Below are 21888 nucleotides of genomic sequence, written 5' to 3'. Positions count from 1 at the left end.
CGATCAGCGCACTCGCCTGCGCCACACACACACAGCTCAAGGAATATCTGTGAAATAGCGTTTCAAACCACACTAGTCCCCGAAAGTCCAGTGTGTTACAGCAAATGCGTTACTTAGCAGCAGCATCGGCCGACAACGGGGGAGGGCGGGAACTCCGGTGTTGTTGGAGAATTACTAATCTTGACTATTAGACCAAGAGGCGTCACTTGGTTTTATTTTTGTTGGCCAACTTTTATATTGAACCACAAACTGAGGCTTTTTTTGTTTGCTTGCTGGGATCCAGAAAATGAGGTTTTGTTGAGATATGGACTCTTGTGGAGATTTGAACTGACATAAGGACTCATTAATTGGTGGTTGAATTGTGGGTTTTGTATTGAGCTCTTAATGTATAATACCACTGTGGTGAACTTTGTTTTCTTGTTGTCTGTAGGTAAGCCTACCTGATAATATTATAGGAAATCATTTATTGCCATGACTTGCATCCTTCTTATCATGGCTGACATCTACAGTAATAATACAGGATTGATGTGCATCTTCAATTGAAATACCTGGTTGTTAAGTAAGGTGGAGTGATTGTCTTGTACTGAAAGACATGGGTCCTTATTTTGCATGCAAACATGTACGTAATGTTTTTGAGTAAATATACTGAACATTGAATGACAACATTACTAACATTAATTGATGTCTTAATGAGCTGAATGTTATTCCTTCATTTAGTGCATACATTTCAAAAGTGGCAAATAAAATTTCTGAGAGGCACACCCTGGTGTCAAAAAGGAACAAGGAGTATGTCAGTTATTATAAAAATAATAGCATATTATATCACAACCGCAATATTGGTTATTTTATTGATTTTCCAACATTGTTCAGGCCTAGCAGTGTGTGAGCTCATGTTGTCCAAACCTGAGAGTGTCCAGTCTCCAGTGTGGCTCCTCCAGTCCAGCAGAAAGCAGCTTCAACCCTGAGTCTCCTGGATGATTGTAGCTCAGGTCCAGCTCTCTTAGATGGGAGGGGTTGGAGCTCAGAGCCGAGGCCAGAGAAGCACAGCCTTCCTCTGTGATCAGACAGCCTGACAGCCTGGAATCATAAATTCTGTGTTTTAGAAAATCATGTCAGCAGGAAAATCCTACAGACCATTTTCACTAACATGAACCTAAAACCAGAAGAGTAGGATTTAAAAGCAATAGCTTAATACTGACCTGAGAGTTTCCAGTGTACAGTGTGGACTCTCCAGTCCAGCAGACAGCAGCTTCACTCCTGAGTCCTGCAGGTCGTTGTTACTCAGGTCCAGCTCTCTCAGACTAGAGGACTGGGAGCTGAGAACTGAGGACAGAGCTTCACAGCTTCTTTCTAAGAGATTGCAGCCACTCAACCTGAAAAAGTGTTATCAATAAATTATTTATTTTTCCATGGCCCTGACAGTGTTGGAGCCCTAGGCGAGATTTTAAAATGGCGCCCCCTCCAACCCAACCCTACAAAGTCTACCGCAGGGGTTGGGGGTCATCAATCCTAAATCCTCCAAAAATTTTTAAAAACTTCAGCAGCCAAACTAACAATTTTAAAGCATGTATTGATGAAAAGCCAAGTCATTAATCATGGTCAAAAATGAATCAGCATACTTGTCAACCTCCACATCAGAGCCTAAACTGGGAGACCAAACCTAACAACGTATCTGGGAATATGTCCCCCCATAAACTCTGTGTCAACCCAGAGACAGTTTTCTTGCATTGTAGGGAATTTTTGGGCAGGTATGCAAACTGTTCAGTGGTAAAAAAGGTGAGAAGGATACACAAGCAGAGAAACGCACAGAAACAAGGAGGTCTGTTTTTAAGCTTAGTTCCCGACAAGCAAGGGCGTCCCTTTGTTTTCAAAGTGGTGGGCTAAGATTAGAGTGTGTGATAATACACCTAGCTCACAAGACACGGCGATGCACTATGTTGCTGTCTCGAGAACAACAATAACAATTCTGTTCTAAATCAATTTATGGCAAAAATGACTTTATTTATGTAAAGCGAAAAAAAATTCAGCTGGCAGGTGAAAATCTAAAACTATAACTGAATACTAAAGCTGCAAGCAGCGTTGGGCGGGCCCTCGCACTTGTAGCGCGTTGGGTGTGAGCCGGTGCGGCTACGTGCTTACGACGCCGCATGAAGGTGTTATATATCACTTCCTGTGTCCCCTATGTGGAGCTACATAGCACTTGCCGCTATGAATATAAATCGGTATTGCCGTGTAGATCTCTGCGGGGTGGGAGAGTTATCAAGCACGTAAAGTTTGGTGCAGATGTGAGCATATACACTGAAGTTACGACAACTTCCTGTGTCATGGCGAAGAGTTGATCTTTGACGCCACGCCACAGACACGCCCACTGACGAAAACTCGCAAATAGCACAACTTTTCATCGTCAATGCCTTTAGAAGGCACAGCAGAAATTTGACGTCGATCCAACTAAATCCCTCGGAGGAGTCCGTTAAAGTACAGAGTGTGTAAATCATCCAAAAATGGCCGTAAAATTCAAAATGGCCGACTTCCTGTTGACTTTAGGGTATGGGTTCTTGAGGCTTTTTTGTGCGTCTTGATATGATACATGTCCCCAGAAAATTTCGTACATGTAGGTTGAACGTGAACGAGGGGATAATCTTTTCCAATTTTCTAGGTGGCGCTAGCGAGTCATTTTGCCACGCCCATGTGCTAAACCCATAAAATACGAAATTTTTCACCAGTTCTGACATGTTTTTTGGTGAGTTTTCGAGTATGTTTAGGCCCTGTCAATGGAGCCTACTTTGCAGAAAAAAAATATAATCTTAGCAAATTCAATAGGGACCTCACACGGTCGTGCTCGGGCCCTAATGCAGTTCAGCACTCGTTCTGTGTTGCTTTCTGATAGGTTTCTCCTGTAGATCAACTTTTCTCATGTAACATCATCCCAGCTTCAAAACAAATACGTTAAATATTTTTACCCATGCCCTGTGTTGAGGTGCGTGACGACATATCATCAAATGCAAGTAAATGTTTGAAACATTTAAATTATCTTCATTTTCGCTGTAATGTTCACTGCAACAGAGGGACTATGTGTAAGGTTTTCAATGAAATTAATTAAATTTTCATTATTGACTTATTGTCAATGGGCTCAAAACTCACTTAACTTACTCACTATTGTCTTGTATCAGCCATTATTCTGCTTTTAATGTGGGGTCTGCGGGTCGGATTCAACCCTGTGCGCGCTCCTGAGCCTCTCTCGTACTACAGCGACAACACGGCAGCTAACGTCATGCAGTCCACTAATGCCATAAAACAACCGGCTCACAGCAAAACACAGGCTCCACGTAAGGATACAAAACAACAACAAAGGTTTATGTGCTGAAGCCCATCAGACCAAACAGGTTCAGATTATGTCGAGTAAGAACAAAGTGAGTATTAGTAAAGATGGAGAAACAGAGAAAGTCACGATAGCTCGTCAGCTAACAACGAGCAGTTGCTAATGTTATCCTGTGCAAAGTTATATCGCTTTCCATATTACTTTACCAACTCTACGCAATCCATGTTACTATCTTGTGTACCACTGTTGATTTAGCCTACAAGAAAAGGACGGTAAAAAGCAAATGTGGAGCGATGTGTTTACTAGCCTATATTAATGCAGCCACAATTGAAATTTATTGTGGTTTACGATACTCAGGTACACAGCATCTTCACCTCTCAGTCGCTGTAAGTAACGTGACCCACATAATATACAACCCAGAGGAAGAGCCATCCACCAACACTACGGTAAAGTTATTTACTGTGGTCTAACTGTTATAAAGAGTGACACAATATTGTTAATATTCAGTCCAGCTCAGTAACCGTTTCGTTATCATCCAATACATTTAGCTGTGCTGACATTGCTGAGCCTCCGGTGACAGATACACAGATAGTAAAGATAGGTACTGAAAGCAGCAGGCGAGCCAAGGCTGTAGCACGTCGGCTAAATGCAGTAAATGTACCGTGATCATGTAAAGACCTGCCGATGATAAAATATTACTGCAGGGTTCTTGCACCATTTGAAAAGTCAAATTTAATGCTTTTTAAGACCTTTTAAGACCTCAACAAATACAAATTTAATATGTAAAATTTTGAAATAATTTCTTTGACAGAAAGCGTTTGATCTCTTAATGAACGTTACAATGCCATATTTGGCAGTTATTTCCGCCACAGGTGAATGACTTTGCATATTCCTAATCATATGAGTTATATTAATGGCGGGGTCTCACATTGTCAATTACTAAAAGAAAACCATACAAATACACGCTAATTAGGCGTTTTAGGCGACTGTGTGTGACAATTTTCAAATCGTCAAATTTAATACCTACAGCAAATTTACGGTCAATTTAAGACCTTAGTTTCCCTGATTTCAATTTAAGACCTTTTAAGGAGCCGCAGGAACCCTGTACTGTAACGTTGCAGTAGGGGGTTTCCCTGAGTTTCCAGCATTTTGTGTGAAGCTGTCTCCCTGCCCGTCTCACTCTGCTTTTGTTGTGTGTTTTTTTTTATCAGGAGTACTGTGCCAATATGCCGGTGTCTCGCTGCGCTGAATGGAAGGTACGGCGCCGGTGTTGAGTTGCCTCTGAGCCGGGAATGTTTAAGTAACACAGCCTGAACATGTCTGAGTGAAAAACCACAGCCTGAACATGTCTGAGTGAAAAACCACAGCCTGCATGCTGGTGTTTCTGCGTTTATTGCAGGATTTCTGTAGGAAAGCGGTTGTGTTTCAGATTATGCTCACTCATGAGTTCAAGCGAGCACGCGCACAGGCACACGCCTGGTTGGTCTTAAAACCACACTGCTAGTGCATTTTAAAGATGAGATGATGACAGATGGCAGCTACTACTGAGACATGACTTTTGGCAACGCAAGACTTGAAAGTTAGTAGACATCAGAGTTGCCAGATCTCGTGATAAACATATCCGATATTTTTAAACGAGGGATACATCTTGATTTTATGTCTTTTGGCAAGCAATGGGTGAGAGGTTATTGCATTCACTGGAAGCAAGAGGACGTTTGCTTTGGTCTTGTAAGTATCTGTGTTTGACATGCCATTCATTATTTACATTATTTGTTATCAAGTGTGGGGGGAGGGAGGGAGAGAGAGATAGATATTTGTGTATATAATAATATAATAAAATAATATTGTTGTGGATCAGCCAGTGTGTTTAATTATTTTAGAGGAAAAAGAAAAATGAAGATCTATAATATCTCACTTTGGGTCTCCAAGGGGGCCTCCTCCCAAGATTTGGCCTTTGTGACCTGCACAGGAAAAGACTCCGCTTTGGGGTATAGAGATACACCTGCACAAGCTCAAAACAGTCAAAGACTACAAACTGTGTATTCTGAGAGACATCCTAGACACCCTGACCATAAAAAGGTGTCACCCCGACGCTCCCCAGAAGGAGCCACATGGCAGGATAACCATGGCCCCCCTTTCTAATAACTCAAAACATCAAAGACTCCTTCAGTCTTGATTCTATACCCCACCAAAGAGCCATTAACATGGACTCTTAACCTGCCCCTTCCTTCTCACGAAGATATGTGAAACTGATAAAGACACCAGAGGAGGACGCTGGCCCTGAACTCCTTTGTGTAGACAAATGAATACTGTCTCCTTATAACTTGCCTATTACCTTGTTTAAGCAAATAATCTTTGTTAAGTTACTTAGTAGTTCTCGCCACTTCGGTTTGAGTAGTTCTATTACCATGTTCTTGTTAAGACTGTGTTGAAAAGAAGAATCCATAAAGAAAGTTAATTTGCAGAGTTTTAATCTTCCTCAATACTCACTGATATTCCTTTAATTTATATTATACTAATGCCATGCTTCAAAACCGTTTTATATATTTTCTTGTGTAACAGAATATTATTTGTTAATAATAATAATTAAAAAATTAATTAATAAGTTATCTCAGTATCCTCTCATGGGACCAGAGCTCCCCCCAGAGGGCAAAAGAAGTATTACATGTAATGCGTCTCCCACTGTTTTAATCACTCTGTATTTTATTGTGTATAATCTGATGCCATGTTCGTGTAACTTGCTTATATTCTCTAAGTAAGAATGTGTAACAGCCAATATTATCCAGGAAACGTTGAGTTAAGTTTCTTTCATTCTGAAATCCTGAAAATGTGTAACTGGTAACCATTCTAATCGTTACAATGATTACTTAATAGTTATATAGTACTTTGTATCAAATGCTTAAAACTAAGAACAGTATAACTGTTTATGACATTTAAGGTTTGATTGTGGGACGGTATTTGATTCAAATACACGCAAATAGACTTTAAAATAGACATTAAAGTTAAGGGACAGCCTCTCAAAAACAAAAACGTATATTTGCAGCCGTTCAATGTTGGTCTAATTGATGACTAGACTATTTTTGGGCTATGGTTAGACGTCTACCAAACTTTGACTGGCAGCCCAAATTTAGCCATTTTAGCCCAGATGTGGGCTGTGTTTAGATGTCTATTAGATGTATTTTAGACGTAAATAGCTTGCCCACTTTTATTAACCAGTAACATCCCAGCAAAGTTATAAAATTGGCTCACATGTTCAGCTGTCAGACTCCGCAGTGTAGCGGACTAGGAAAAATATCCTCCCAATGCTGCCTCGAATTGGCTGTTGGGTTGAGTGACGATTGGTTAGGCACAGCCAGTTGTACAGTTGCAAAGCTCATGCTAGAGAAGAGAGGACTCGGACTAAATGCTGTCTTAGCAACCATCAACCCCCGCTAAAATATTTTCTCATTGGATCTACACAAATCAGGTAGGTGACCCATTTTGGTTTCAAAACGGCAAATTTCGCCGTTTTCGCGAGTCTGCAGTCCTGTATCGGGTAATTTTTCTGAAATAAAAGAGCATTGGTTTAGTTTCAATGGTGGAGTAGACTCAAATGAAGGCAAGGGTCAGGGGGTAGTCCCACAGAACATTTTAAGCAATAAAGACCTGCATTCTGGTGAACATTTCTGCACTAATTTATAGTGGAAATGTCTTTATCTATATAAAAGGGAAACACAATATTCAGGCAGCAGGTGAAAATTCAAAATACTGTATAAAAAAATGTAGCTACTGCTTTTAAATTTTTTCTCCTTTAGCTCAATGTTTCAAATTTAATAAAATCCCTGCTGAGTCAATCAATTTTCACGCAAAATGCAAATGGGAAATCCATGTCAGATCCTAGTATTTTGTCACCCTATCCATGCTACACACCTCCGTGAAGCTGGGAGACTCAGCTAGAATCTCCAAACACACATCAAACACCTAAATAAGCTTATATCACAACATCAATCGCTCTGTGAACACTACATACCTTCAGTTATTGCCATCCAGATATCTCTCATTTCATCCTACACTGCCATCTCACCTTTGCCTGATTAGGTGGATTCTAGTGATGTAAAGAGTGAGTCGGCTAGATCTTTGTCATAAAAATCAATTATTTCAAACTCCCGACACTCTGACAGGATCGGTAAGGATGAACTGACAGCAGCCTCTCTGATCATGGAAGTAATTCGTTAAAGCATAAACGCACAACCTAAAGAAATCCATTTACGCATGATCCATCAGCTACCGTGTTGTTAAAGAGGAGCCGAGCTGCCCCGTAGTTTGCATCCTGCCAAAAATCTGGACCGTTAAATTCCAGCAACAGGAAATAACGTTACTGTTTTACTGACCTATCAAAGAGACCAGAATTATACCTGGAAATAGGTCTCTGTTTCCAAGAGGTCAAAAACCATACCGCACCACCTTTTTAACTCGATAAATTTATTAATTTGGATTCAGTTTGAAACTCTTTAATAGATCCTGTGTTTTAGCAGGTTTTCTGCTCATGTTCAAAACTTTATTCTCTCTTACATATCTGTGTTCTCTATCCTGAAATGTCATCATTTAAGAAGAATTCAAAATATGTCTACCTGCCCTATACTTTGCTGTGCATAACATTTTTGTTTCGCTAGTAGTTTCCCCTTTAGACCGTTTGACTGACACAGTTTGGGACGGCATACTGCATGTAAAACCAAAACCAACCGCAAACACTTGTGATCAGAGTTGATTCTCAAAAACCTTCTCTTGCAGAGCCACCCTTACATTTTGCACCCTAGGCAATCGTTTATGTCGCCTATGCCACTGGGTGGTCCTGTAATTGTTAAATATAAAATTAAGCATTTTTGAAATTGCACATTCATATATCCACCTACAGAGCTTTGTTGGAGGCTTTGACCACTGGCAGAAGCCTCAGAAGAACATCCTCTGAAGCAGAGTATTTCTTCAGGTCAAACACATCCAGATCTTTTTCTGATGACAGTAAGATGAAGCCCAGAGCTGACCACTGAGCAGGAGAGAGTTTATCTGTGGAGAGACTTCCTGAACTCAGGGACTGTTGGATCTCCTCCACTAGAGAACGATCATTCAGTTCATTCAGACAGTGGAACAGATTGATGTTTCTCTCTGGAGACAGATTCTCACTGATCTTCTTCTTGATGTACTCAACTGTTTTCTGGTTGGTCTGTGAGCTACTTCCTGTCTGTGTCAGCAGACCTCGTAGGAGAGTCTGTTTGCTTTGCAGTGAAAGACCCAAGAGGAAGCGGAGGAACAAGTCCAGATGTCCATTTGGACTCTGTAAGGCCTTGTCCACAGCACTCTGATAGAGATGTGTTAATTCAGGTTTGTTTCTGAAGACTTTAGAACGACAGGAGGTTGATTGTTTTTCTGCCAGCAGATTGACACCAGAGTTGATGAAGGTCAGATGGACATGAAGAGCAGCCAGAAACTCCTGAACGCTCAGATGGACGAAGCAGAACACCTTGTCTTGGTACAGCCCTCTCTCCTCTTTAAAGATCTGTGTGAACACTCCTGAGTACACTGAGGCTGCTCTGATATCGATGCCACACTCTGTCAGGTCGGATTCATAGAAGATCAGGTTGCCTTTCTGCAGCTGCTCAAAAGCCAGTTTTCCCAGAGACTCAATCATCTTCCTGCTCGCTGGACTCCAGTGCTGATCTGTCTCAGCTCCTCCATCATACTTGATGTTCTTCAGTTTGGACTGAACCACCAGGAAGTGGATGTACATCTCAGTCAGGGTCTTGGGCAGCTCACCTCTCTTTCTGGTCTTCAACACCTCCTCCAGAACTGTAGCACTGATCCAGCAGAAGACTGGGATGTGGCACATGATGTGGAGGCTTCGTGATGTCTTGATGTGGGAGATTATTCTGCTGGCCTGCTCCTCATCTCTGAACCTCTTCCTGAAGTACTCCTCCTTCTGTGGGTCACTGAACCCTCTGACCTCTGTCACCATGTCAACACACTCAGGAGGGATCTGACTGGCTGCTGCAGGTCGTGTGGTTATCCAGAGGCGAGCAGAGGGAAGCAGGTTCCCCCTGATGAGGTTTGTCAGCAGTACATCCACTGAGGTGGACTCTGTAACATCAGTCAGGACCTCATTGTTGTGGAAGTCCAGAGGAAGTCGACACTCATCCAGACCGTCAAAGATGAACACAACCTGGAACTCTTCAAAGCTGCAGATTCCTGCTTCTTTGGTTTCAGTAAAGAAGTGATGAACAAGTTCCACCAAGCTGTACTTTTTCTCTTTCAGCACATTCAGCTCTCTGAAAGTGAATGGAAATGTGAACTGTATGTCCTGGTTGGCTTTGTCTTCAGCCCAGTCCAGAGTGAACTTCTGTGTTAAGACTGTTTTCCCAATGCCAGCCACTCCCTTTGTCATCACTGTTCTGATTGGTTCATCTCTTCCAGGTGAGGCTTTAAAGATGTCTTCTTGTCTAATGGTTGTTTCTGGTCTGTCTGGTTTCCTGGATGCTGTTTCAATCTGTCTGACCTCATGTTCATCATTGACCTCTGCAGTCCCTCCCTCTGTGATGTAGAGCTCTGTGTAGATCTGGTTCAGAAGGGTTGGGTTTCCTGCTTTAGCAATCCCCTCAAACACACACTGGAACTTCTTCCTCAGGTTAGACTTGAGTTTACGTCGGCACATTGGAACAACAGTTCCTGAATGAAGAAACAATAAATGTAATTAATAGGTGGTTGCTACAGTAAATCTGATAAATGTAAACTTTAAGACATCAAGATGGTATTTATTTTCCTCCTCCATGAAATCTCTTCAGCTCATCAGCTGTGAACAGTTTCTGAGTTTCAGCCCAGAAGAATTCATAGATCTGATCCAAATGTGTGCATCATATTAACAGCAGAGTTTGAAATGGAAACTTCTCCCATGTTGTCTATGAAGATTCTCAGTCATCCAGGTCATAGTTATCCAACGAAGGTTAAAATCAAGGGCAACTGGACTTGGTTGAAGATACTGGAAGACGTTTCGTCCCTCATCCAAAGGACTTCTTCAGTTCTGACTGACTGGCAGGGAAACTCAGCTATTTAACCTCAGTGGGGTTGTTATCCCGGGTCATCGATACCGCTGGTTCGTTAGTGTTCCTTGTTGCTGTGACGACAGTCGTTACAGTCGTTAAGACTACCTGTGGCCAAGACTGAACGACCATCGTTGGTATCTTCACCTGAGGCCAATAGGTTACGTTTGTTGAGTTTCCTGGGAAGTGATGAAAGGACAGCATTGTAAGTGGGGGATAAGTGGTGGCGTAGACCCCCTCCCCTGTTCAATGACGGATTCTCAACCCTGGTGTAGATGCTTCCTTGACACCTCTTTCAAACCATCCATCTTCTCTGTCTAAAATGTGCACCTGGTGGTCCTCAAACGAGTGTCCTTTGTCCTTCAGATGTAAGTAGACTGCAGAGTCTTGACCTGAGGAGTTGGCCCTTCTGTGTTGAGCCATGCGTTTGTGTAGTGGTTGTTTAGTCTCCCCAATATACAGGTCTGTGCATTCCTCACTGCATTGGACCGCATACACTAGATTGCTTTTCTTGTGTTTGGGTGTGCGGTCTTTGGGGTGTACCAGCATCTGTCTTAGTGTGTTCTTGGGTTTAAAAAACACAGGGATGTTATGTTTGTTGAAAATCCTCCTGAGTTTCTCTGATACTCCAGACACGTATGGAATCACAATGTTGTTGCGTTTGACCTTCTTTTCCTCCTCCCCTGTAGTTTTGTTCTTCTTGGATCTTGTAGCTGTCTTCACAAAGGTCCATTTAGGGAAAAATGGAGAGAAGATGGATGGTTTGAAAGAGGTGTCAAGGAAGCCATCTACACCAGGGTGGAGAAGCCGTCATTGAACAGGGGAGGGGGTCTACGCCACCACTTATCCCCCACTTACAATGCTGTCCTTTCATCACTTCCCAGGAAACTCAACAAACGTAACCTATTGGCCTCAGGTGAAGATACCAACGATGGTCGTTCAGTCTTGGCCACAGGTAGTCTTAACGACTGTAACGACTGTCGTCACAGCAACAAGGAACACTAACGAACCAGCGGTATCGATGACCCGGGTTAACGACCCCACTGAGGTTAAATAGCTGAGTTTCCCTGCCAGTCAGTCAGAACTGAAGAAGTCCTTTGGATGAGGGACGAAACGTCTTCCAGTATCTTCAACCAAGTCCAGTTGCCCTTGACTTTAACCTTCGTTGGTTCTCCCATGTTGCCTCCATTTCCTCTTTCCATCATGTTAAATCTGTTCAAATCCTCTTACTGCTCTGCAGACGCTCAGCCAGCTCCTCCTGCTTCATTCTCCTCAGGAAGTGCAGGGTGATCTTCAGAAATGCCTGTCTGCTCCTCCATCTCTGCTCCTCCTCCTCCTCACCGTCCAACACCTCCTCATCCTCCCTTTGACTCTCTAAGCATTCTGGGTAATCTGGACTCAGAACTCTCTGGAACTTCTTCACCTCGTTCTTCACAAACATGACAATGTTTTCCTCGAGCAACTGGAACAGAAGAAAATGTAAAGTTGAACTGGTAGAAGTCAACATCAGATCATCTGTGACAGACAGAAAGCCTGCTGGTCTGCAGAGTGCAGCATGGAGACTGGATCAGAATGCTGCTTCCCTAGTCTGTGGACTGCCCTTTAGGGCTGGGTATCGAATTCAATACTTTTTAGGCACCGACCGAATTTCCTTAATACCATTAAGTATTAAAAAAATGTCTTGTCTTTTAGTAGCAAATTTCAGTACCTAAAGGTTCTTGTTAACGTCAATGAGCCAATAAGCATGCTTGATGTGCCCAAATTTAAAAGTGATTGTAATTGGCAGCAGTGATGTAAACATTAGTTCACGCCCGGCTTGTGGATGTAAAAGACCTGGAGAAGATCAAAAGTGTGGCTACATTGCACCAGGCAATATATATATTATAAAGTTAAGGAACCGGTATCAAAGTCGAAGTATCGTATCGATATCGAAAATCTTTGAACGATACCCAACCCTACTGACTAACTAATTTAGAACAGCAAATACGTTTTGAGGAATACATTATGGGTGGGAATCACTAGAGGCCCCACGATACGATATGATTTTAAAACTATTGCGATGTATAGCAATTTATTACCTTTTTTATAACTTCAAATTGTGTCCCCAAAGGAAAACTCTCTCTCTATTGGACTGAAAAACCAATTGATTTTATTATTGAAGTACCAAAAAGTAAAATACCCATGTACAATTTATATAATAAGAGATTGATACTTGTCTGTGTATTGATAGAATATTGCCACGGAAAATATTGCAATACTATGCTGTATGGTCCCCCCCCCCACCCCTAGAAAACATATTTTGGAAATCACAGTAATGTTGACACCGAATGTATCAGTAAAATGTTCTGTTGAATAGGCCCCAAAGTCACAAGTTAGTGTCATACAGTACAGTTGCCATATGGTACTTCTATGCGTGACATTCTGATAGAATTATTTATTCAGTGCTAGTCATTCTATCGGGGGAGCCAATGCATGTGCTGGTAAATCATCCCTGAAGTCTCACAGTTAAAAGCGGTGTTTATCAAAAGCCATACAATAACATTATTATTTATCCGCTGCGTAAGTTGTGGTATTGTTTTATCTATGTCGATGCAGCTATAGATAATTTCTGTTATCCAATGACAATAAGAATTCAGAACTATATGAAGAAATTAAGTCTCCAAACAGAGAGGAAACATTTGGAAATAACCCAGAAAAATGGAGACACGTAACAGCAGCAGTCCAACATGCCAAAGTGAAGCACAATGAAGAACAATGACCACCCAACAAATGAGAGGGAAAGACCAATTAAATCCACCAGTAGGGTGACCATAATCACACACTGGTGAAACCACTAAAGGCCAATTTATACACCTACTTCTGCGTGGAATATACGGCTTACCCTAAGGAGTACCCTACGCCAAAGCCTGACCCCATCTCCCCAAAGTGCAATCACACGTCACGGTGATGCAGACTGCAAGAACTGTGATTGGTCAGCTTGGTAGCATTTCCTCCAAGCCCCAAGAAGTACTTCGTGCTTTGAAGCCAATTTTACTAGTGAGGAGGTGGTGGATGAGATGGTGGACTGTGGCCGAACAGTGGTGTGACGGTGAATGGTGTCAGGTCTGTCCCATTGTCTTTCAAAGACAGTAAAACTGGTTCAAGTCATTGTCAAGGTATGAGTCGTTCATGGAGTGGGGGGGATTTAGTTTTGTAGCTGGTGATCTGCCTGAAGCCTCTTCAGAAAGAAGCAAAGTCATTTGTAGAGAACTGGGGCCGTCTTACAGAAAGTTCCTATCCTAAGTCTGAAATTAAGATAGGAAAAGTCTAAAATAGGATTTTTTCCCCCAATATGGTATTACAGAAGTAAATCCTAACCGACTTTAGGAATCCCATCTTATCTTAATATCGGTTGTCAACTTTTATGTCCGTTACCTAGCAACCGCCACTTTTCTCATCTCGCCGAGCTAAACAGCTTTTAATCGCTCTTTTTTGGTAGTTTTTTAATGAAACATACACTGAAAACGGAGCGGAAACAACAACAACAACAACAACAACAACATTGAACTTCAAGTCAGATGACTTATGCCTTGTACAGTCTACATGACTTTCAGCGTCGGCCAATGCCGTGCTGTTCAGACTACACAACTTGTGGTCTTGTGACAAAGTCTTAAAGTCATTGTCGCATTCACACTTCGTGACTGATCGGTGACAGGGGTCACACACACTACGCGAACAGACAAGGACTCTGTCCAGGTAGTAGGGATTGTCTGAGCTACAGAGAGAAGTGGAGGTGAGTAAAAAGTGTTTTGCGGTAAAAAAAGTAGCTGCCTGCTCTACCAGCTACCTGCTCTCATCGGCTGGATGTGGATGTCATGTCAGCTGACTCCTCCAGATATTTGGCATGCTAGATATCTGGCAGACGTCGGCGATGTGTCAGAAATGTGTTGGGGAGCCGTTTTGATGCGTCGTTGTGTAGTTCACACATAATGACTGCCGACCGCCCGCTGATTTACCCCCGATCACAGCCTGACTGTCTGATGGGGATTGCACCGTTGTGCATTAGACTGGCCACAATAAAAGGCCGCTCGAAAATTTGCTGTTCCATCACACAGCACAATGCCACAGATGTCACAAGTTTTGAGGGAGCGTGCAATTGCCATGCTGACTGCAGGAATGTCCACCAGAGCTGTTGCCCGTGAACTGAATGTTCTTTTCTCTACCATATGCCATCTCCAAAGGCGTTTCAGAGAATTTGGCAGCACATCCAACCGGCCTCACAACCGCAGACCACGTGTAACCTCACCAGCCCAGAATCTCCCAATCCAGCATCTTCACCTCCAAGATCGTCTGAGACCAGCCACCTGGACAGCTGCTGCAACTATCGGTTTGCATAACCAAAGCATTTCTGCACAAACTGTCAGGAGAGAACTGGAGGTGATTAAAAAGTGTTTTGCGGTGAATAAGTAGTTGCCTGCTCTTCCAGCGGCCTGCTCTCATTGGTTGGATGTCGATGTTGAGTTGGCCGACTCCTCCAGATATTTGGCATGCTAAATATCTGGCAGACGTCGGCGACGTGTCAGAAATGTGTTGGGGAGCCAATATTGATGCGTCGTTACATGTGAACTACTGATCGACCGCTGATTTACCCCCGATTAAAGCCTGACGGTTGCCGAGTAGCAAATAGGGCTAAAAATCGTGTAGTGTGAACTAGGCTTTGGAGGTGTTGGTAACCTCCGTCAAGAAATCCAATTTCACATAGGCTAACGCTCGGGAGATTACAGATAGAGAATGAGCTAAAATAGAGGGCACAGTCTCCACAGCATATGTGGCATCCAGAGGAGCATTGACGCTGTTAAAAAGAAATTAAGTCCATTGACAAGTGATACGAAGAGAATGGCAATTTTTGTGTCCAAAGAGCAAGAGAGAGAGGAAAACCGGTGGTGGTGGCGGCTCCTCCTGTGCCTCCTCACTGACCCCAGCAGAAACAGTCTGGCAGAAACCCATAGCTTACTCTTCTTGGGAAAGTTATTAATGAAGGTGAAAAAAAAAAAGCTAACATTATTGTGTTTTATTTAACAATCTCCTATCAAAGACTTGCATAAGGATACTTTTGTTACATCAAGCCTTAACTTTATGTCATAATGAGACATTATCTAGCGTTACATCGCCTACAGCCTTTTTACCAATGAGTGTTTTGTCATCAAACTTTTTTACTAACTAACAATAACTAAGTTCCGCCTGTTCACATTTTGTTGATTTGTAAAAGCAATAAAAGAGCACATGTGGTTTAAACGAGTTAGCAAACTACCTGGTGGAAAAGTAAAATTTAGGACAGCTTAACAGTTATCCTAAAATTAGCAGAGTTTATTTAAGATTTTACAAAGTTAGGATGCTTCTGTAATACACTTTTCCTATCTTTAGTATGCATTGCTCATTTATAATTACCAGACTGGAATTTCTTCAATGAATGATAAAGTGCTGGAATTCTCCTATAGGCCATTACATTCATTTGAAATAGGCTATAGGCACATTTATTAAGCTGTAACCTGATGGGACTAAATGCCAGTGGCAATCGGCAACCTGATTATGAAAAAAGGTATAGATCAAATATATGACACAGTTTACTCATCAACCTGTGACTGTAAAGTCACAGTCGATCCAGTAGGTCTATAGGTTCAAACTGACTGTTAAGTTTTAGACGTCTATTTTACATGAATAAAATCTTGCTCATTTCTATTTTGTTAATGCCGTCAAAACACATTCAGAATATATACAGCTAATAATGAAAAACTCACTTTAAACTAATTTAGGCCTATTTGTTTCAGCTGCACCACAGTCATCCTCACTCAGAAATATTCACATTATCTCCAACATGATAACTATGACAGGAATGTTCCGATCAGTGCGACTACAATATGAAAGATTACTGTTCATTGATCAGTTTTATACAGATCAGTTTAAACCGTGATTAATGCAGTAATGTAGCTTTAGTGTTTTCAGTGCAACTGAACCCAAAACACTGCTCAAAATCTACTCTGGCATTTCTGCAGAGGAACAAGTACTATGTTCTGGAATGGCCATCCAAGTCCCCAGACCCGAATATCATTGAAAATCTGTGGGTGATTTGAAGCGGGTTGTCCATGCTCAGCTACCATCAAACCTAACTGAACTGAAGATGTTTTGTAAGGAGGAATGGTCCAAAATACCTTCATACCTTCATCCAGAATCCAGACATTACAGGGTATAGGAACCATCTAGAGGCTGTTATTTCTGCTAAAGGAGGCTCAACTAAATATTAATGTGATATTTCTGTTGGAGTGCCCAAATTTATGCACCTGTCTATATTGTTTTTGATGCATATTGCACATTTTCTGTTCATCCAATAAACCTCATTTCACTACTGAAAGTAGTTAGTAGTAGTTATTTGATAGCTCAAAATTAAATTGCTGATCCAAACACCCAATTATTTATAAATGAAAATCATGGAAATTGTCAGGGGTACATAATCTTTTGCATACGACTGTAAATGCATTCAGATATGTGCTTTATGAATGAGTAAATTAAACTGTGTCAGACAGCCGCCTATGGCTCTAAGTTAGAGAGAGAAACTGACTGTTTTCCAACTTATCCTTTGAACCTAATCTCCTCCCGAGGAGGTTAGGTTCAACTGATCTAGGGTTTATCTGATCTCGCTCTCTGAAACAGAAAACCCAGAGTTTCCCCTCATCTCAGGCTTAACATATAAAGAGTTTTCATAATCCTGCTTTCTGAAACAGGGCCCAGAACTGTGACATTGCTTACAATACAAAAAAAGAGTTTAGGAGACATGAAGTCATATTCATATCATTCCTGATTACTGGTTAAATTAGGATTGGTAATATTATACATATTACTGCATATGGATGAAATGAATGTATTCATGTTACCCTTCATCCAGCTGTATTTTGTTATTCTTCCTCTTTAAAGAAACAACCACACATAAATAAATACCCAACTCTTTATTGAATGACTACTGAAAACCTGTTTTGTGTTACTGCAAGGAGAAGAAGTAAACAGCTGATCAACCATCTCTCAGCTCTTTATTACATACTCTGGAGGGTTTGGCCTTAAGTGGTGTTCTACCGACACACACCGTGGTGAACATAGTGGCAAACACAGAACTAGCGCTCAGAAGGACAATATTCCTATTAGCTGGATAACCTGTTGTCTGAGATACACGTTTTAGTTTCTGACCTCTGATCTATGACTTGCAACTGCGGTGTGGAAGAGATTATTTTGTTTGCCAACACATCGTATTTGGGAAAACAATTTAGTAACTTACAAATGTAAGGAAAAATGTTTTTTGGTTTGTTTTAATTAGCAGTATCAGCTGTGTTTGTGCATTTACACACCACAAATATGGAGTCCAGGTGTGTTTGATGCTGCTGACCGGACTGACCACTGGGAACCTCTGATCTCTGCCGCTTATCTCTGTGAATAAAATATGATGATTTGAATATATAATGACACTCAGTGTTACATGTGCAGTGTTATATCTAGTGGATTCTGGTAGATCCTCATTCATTTTATAAATACACAGAACAAAATTATAAACGCAACACTTCTGTTTTTGCCCACATTCATCATGTGCTGAACTCAAAGATCTAAGACTTTCTCTATGTACACAAAAGGCCTATTTATCTCAAATATTGTTCACAAATCTGTCAAAATCTGTGTTAGTGAGCACTTCTCCTTTGCTGAGAGAATCCATCCACCTCACAGGTGTAGCATATCAAGATGCTGATCAGACAGCATGGGGATTGCACGGGTGTGCATTAGACTGGCCACAATAAAAGGCCGCTCAAAAATTTGCTGTTCCATCACACAGCACAATGCCAGTATCAGATGTCTTAGGTTTTGAGGGAGCGTGCAATTGCCATGCTGACTGCAGGAATGTCCACCAGAGCTGTTGCCCGTGAATTGAATGTTTTCTATACCATGAGGCATCTCCAAAGGCGTTTCAGCGAATTTGGCAGCACATCCAACCGGCCTCACAACTGCAGACCACGTGTAACCTCACCAGCCCAGAAACTCCACATCCAGCATCTTCACCTCCAAGATCGTCTGAAACCAGCCAGCTGGACAGCTGCTGCAACAATCGGTTTGCATAACCAAAGAATTTCTGCACAAACTGTCAGGAACCGTCTCAGGGAAGCTCATCTGCATGCTCGCTGTCCTCATCAGGGTCTCGAACCGACTGCAACTTTGCACAGCCATTGAAGAGGAGTGGACCAACGTTCCACAGGCCACAATCAACAACCTGATCAACTCTATGTGAAGGAGATGTGTTGCACTGCGTGAGGCAAATGGTGGTCCCACTAGATACTGACTGGTTTCCGGACCCCCCAAATACAGTGAAACTGTAAATTTTGGAACGGCCTTTTATTGTGGCCAGCCTAAGGCACACCTATGCAACACTCATGCTGTCTGATCAGCATCTTGACATGCTACACCTGTGAGGTGGATGGATTATCTCGGCAAAGGAGAAGTGCTCACTAACACAGATTTTGACAGATTTGTGAACAATATTTGAGATAAATAGGCCTTTTGTGTACATAGAGAAAGTCTTAGATCTTTGAGTTCAGCTCATGTTGAATGGGGGCAAAAACAAAAGTGTTGCATTTATACTTTTGTTCAGTGTAGTTTACATGACTATTATAATTATTTCTGGGTAAATTACAGTTAAGTAATATTATATTTAGCAAATTATACAAAAAGTGATTTACCTGGCAAATTGATTTTTTTGTATCTTGGTATAAAAATGCATGGAGTGGTCACTTTTCATGGAAACACAGCTGGGTGCAGGATAGACTGGACTCTGCTGTTGGATACTGACAGCAACACAACACTGATAAATTCACAGGTTCTGAGATAAAATGATGCTGAAGTTCAGATGTTTTAATACTGAAAACAAAAATAAATTCCAGTTAAAAATTCTTACCTTTGAAGATCAGAATACTGTCCATCTTTGAACTCAATAGGTGCGCCCATAGACCAGTTACTCTTCATGGACACAAAGCTGGGTTCAGGTCCAGGACAGTCTGGTCTCTCTAGTTGGATCCTGATACAAGCAAACACTGATAAATCCACAGATACACTGAAATTCTTCCAGGATCAACTGCTGCTGAAAAAGATGCTGACTATTGAATTTTTTAATCAAAACTATACGATAAATTATTACCTTTGATCAGCAGAGTGGTGTCCATCTTTGAACTCAATGGGTTCGAACACAGACCAGTCACTCTTCATGGAAACACTGCTGGCTGCAGGGTAGACTGGACTCTGCTGTTGGATCCTGACAGAAACAACACTGATAAATTTACAGGTTCTGAGATAAAATTATTCTGAAGTTCAAATAATACTGAAAACAAAAATAAATTCCAGTTACTGTGCATCTTTGAACTCAATAGGTGTGCCCATAGACCAGTTACTCTTCACGGACACAAAGCTGGGTTCAGGTCCAGGAGAGTCTGGTCTCTCTAGTTGGATCCTGATACAATCAAACACTGATAAATCCATAGATAAACTGAAATTCTTCAAGGATCAAATGCTGAAAAAGATGCCGAATATTGAATTTTTAAGATAAATTATTACCTTTGATAAGCAGAGTGGTGTCCATCTTTGAACTCAATGGGTTCGAACACAGACCAGTCACTCTTCATGGAAACACAGGTGGGTGCAGGGTAGACTGGACTCTGCTGTTGGATCCTGACAGCAACACAACACTGATAAATTCACAGGTAAAGGTAGAGGTAAAATGATGCTGAAGTTCAAATGTTTTAATACTGAAAACAAAAATAAATTCCAGTTCTTTGAATAAATTCTTACCTTTGAAGATCAGAATACTGTCCATCTTTGAACTCAATAGGTGTGCCCATAGACCAGTTACTCCTCATGGACACAAAGCTGGGTTCAGGTCCAGGAGAGTCTGGTCCCTGCTGCTGCTCTGGGCTTCAACACAACACACACAGAGCTTTAAGAGTGAATAATGATGGTGGAGTGATTTGAGTCCTGGACAGTTAGAGATCCTCATCTCACCTCTGAGCTTTGGTCTGGCTGTCATGTTCCCCACACAGAGTGCTTTTAGAGGGAGGGACTCCCTCCTCTCTGTCCTCACACTGATTCATAGCAGAGCCCACACCTTCACACAAACACAACAACAGGGCTTAAAGCAAGAAAATTTTCTGTGCCTGAAATGTGTTTATGGTTTACGACAAAGATGGAGGGTAGGGGGCAAGAGCGTAACTTTGTGTTGAAAAGTGATGGGGACCATAGGTGCTCGGATTATGGGTGTAACATGCACACTCACAAAACATGAGGAAACACACTACTGGGTTCACAAGAACAAGACAATAAGATAATTGTGCACTGTTTGATGAAATGTTCAACGTGGAAATATGTTATGGGGGGTCGGGCGGTCCTTCCCCAGAAGATTTTGAACATTAAACATTAATAAGCATTAATTTCCTGCATTCTGATAACTTTTTCCGCCACAATTTTTTAATTTAAAATCGTATTTGATTGCCGATCAGCATCGTAGCGCGTTCGTGCAGCACATCCTCTCGCTCGTCTCTCTCCCTCTCTCATAAACACTGCTGCATAAATCTGTCCAATAAACTACAGAAGTATCATAAAAGGGGACTGTTGCTTTATTATTCTAAATAGACATTGTTACTGTACAGTTGTGGTTATAGTACTTGCTTTTATTTTATATAGTTCCAAAGCAAAAATCTTTGTTAAACAGTTAAAAGTTTTAAAGTTTGTATGTGAATTATAGGAGTATCCTACGCTGTCTTGTCTTCTTCCCTGGTTTCCCCTTGGTGTTCATTCTGAACAGCAGAACTCGTTCACTTAATGGTAACGTTAGCTAGTTAGGCTGTGTTGGAGATCAGTAATTCACTTGAAAGATATTTAATTAGTTAAATTGTTTAATTAAGGTTACATTTAGGGTGTGACAAATAATCGTGACTACTTGAATAATCAAATAAAACAGATTAGTCTACTACGAAAGTAATTATTAGTTGCAACCCTACTACTAATAAAATAAAGAAATGATTGATGTAATCACATTGAGTGTTCCGCATCAGCTGGACATTAAAAAGAATCTACGTTTTTCAGACAAATGCATCGAAATAAGGTCCTTCCCCTTCTTTAAGCCAAGCCAAAAACATGCAGACGCCAAACTGTTCAGTAAATTTTATTCAGGACATGCCAAAATCAAATGTGTCTCAGATAGTGTCACAGTATTGACACCACCAAGGGTAACAAAAGCATACCATGCACTGGAGACTGTAGGTTTTCCTCATTTGGGGCTGACTGGTTAATTTTACCCGTCACTATCTTTTGTTACAAACAGACCTAATTTAATAATTTTAGGGGCAAAGCCTCTCGGCTTTAGGTGTTTATTTTCTTTGGAGAGCACAAGACCAAATGTCAGGGCAGCAATTCCATCAAATAAAACTGATTGTCATAGAAATTACA

General features: G+C 41.4%; 1 protein-coding gene across 2 annotated transcripts in view; it reads right to left on the bottom strand.

The window, feature by feature from the left end:
* Nucleotides 1-20549, bottom strand: part of LOC119909375 (NACHT, LRR and PYD domains-containing protein 3-like) — a 36973-nt gene extending 16424 nt beyond the window's left edge. Inside the window, exons 1-12 of one of the 2 annotated variants that reach the window (XM_038727576.1) lie at nucleotides 20446-20549; nucleotides 20236-20358; nucleotides 20002-20115; nucleotides 19796-19897; nucleotides 19589-19702; nucleotides 19349-19468; nucleotides 19134-19238; nucleotides 17760-17838; nucleotides 11617-11848; nucleotides 8212-10015; nucleotides 1200-1373; nucleotides 904-1077 (exon numbers count right to left, since the gene is read on the bottom strand). In XM_038727576.1, coding sequence (XP_038583504.1) covers nucleotides 904-1077; nucleotides 1200-1373; nucleotides 8212-10015; nucleotides 11617-11848; nucleotides 17760-17838; nucleotides 19134-19238; nucleotides 19349-19468; nucleotides 19589-19702; nucleotides 19796-19897; nucleotides 20002-20115; nucleotides 20236-20358; nucleotides 20446-20534 — 3230 coding nt within the window. In that variant the 5' untranslated portion in view covers nucleotides 20535-20549. The remainder of the gene's footprint in view (nucleotides 1-903; nucleotides 1078-1199; nucleotides 1374-8211; nucleotides 10016-11616; nucleotides 11849-17759; nucleotides 17839-19133; nucleotides 19239-19348; nucleotides 19469-19588; nucleotides 19703-19795; nucleotides 19898-20001; nucleotides 20116-20235; nucleotides 20359-20445) is intronic. The other variant, XM_038727577.1, reaches the window with a different exon arrangement.
* Between the last annotated feature and the right edge of the window lie 1339 nt (nucleotides 20550-21888).

The sequence above is a fragment of the Micropterus salmoides genome, unplaced genomic scaffold (genome assembly GCF_014851395.1).
Source record: "Micropterus salmoides isolate LMB-PRFRI ecotype aquatic unplaced genomic scaffold, ASM1485139v1 Ms_hic_scaffold_18, whole genome shotgun sequence".
NCBI lineage: Eukaryota > Metazoa > Chordata > Actinopteri > Centrarchiformes > Centrarchidae > Micropterus > Micropterus salmoides.
Note: the sequence above shows the minus strand (reverse complement) of the source record. Positions and strands in the feature narration are given on the sequence as shown.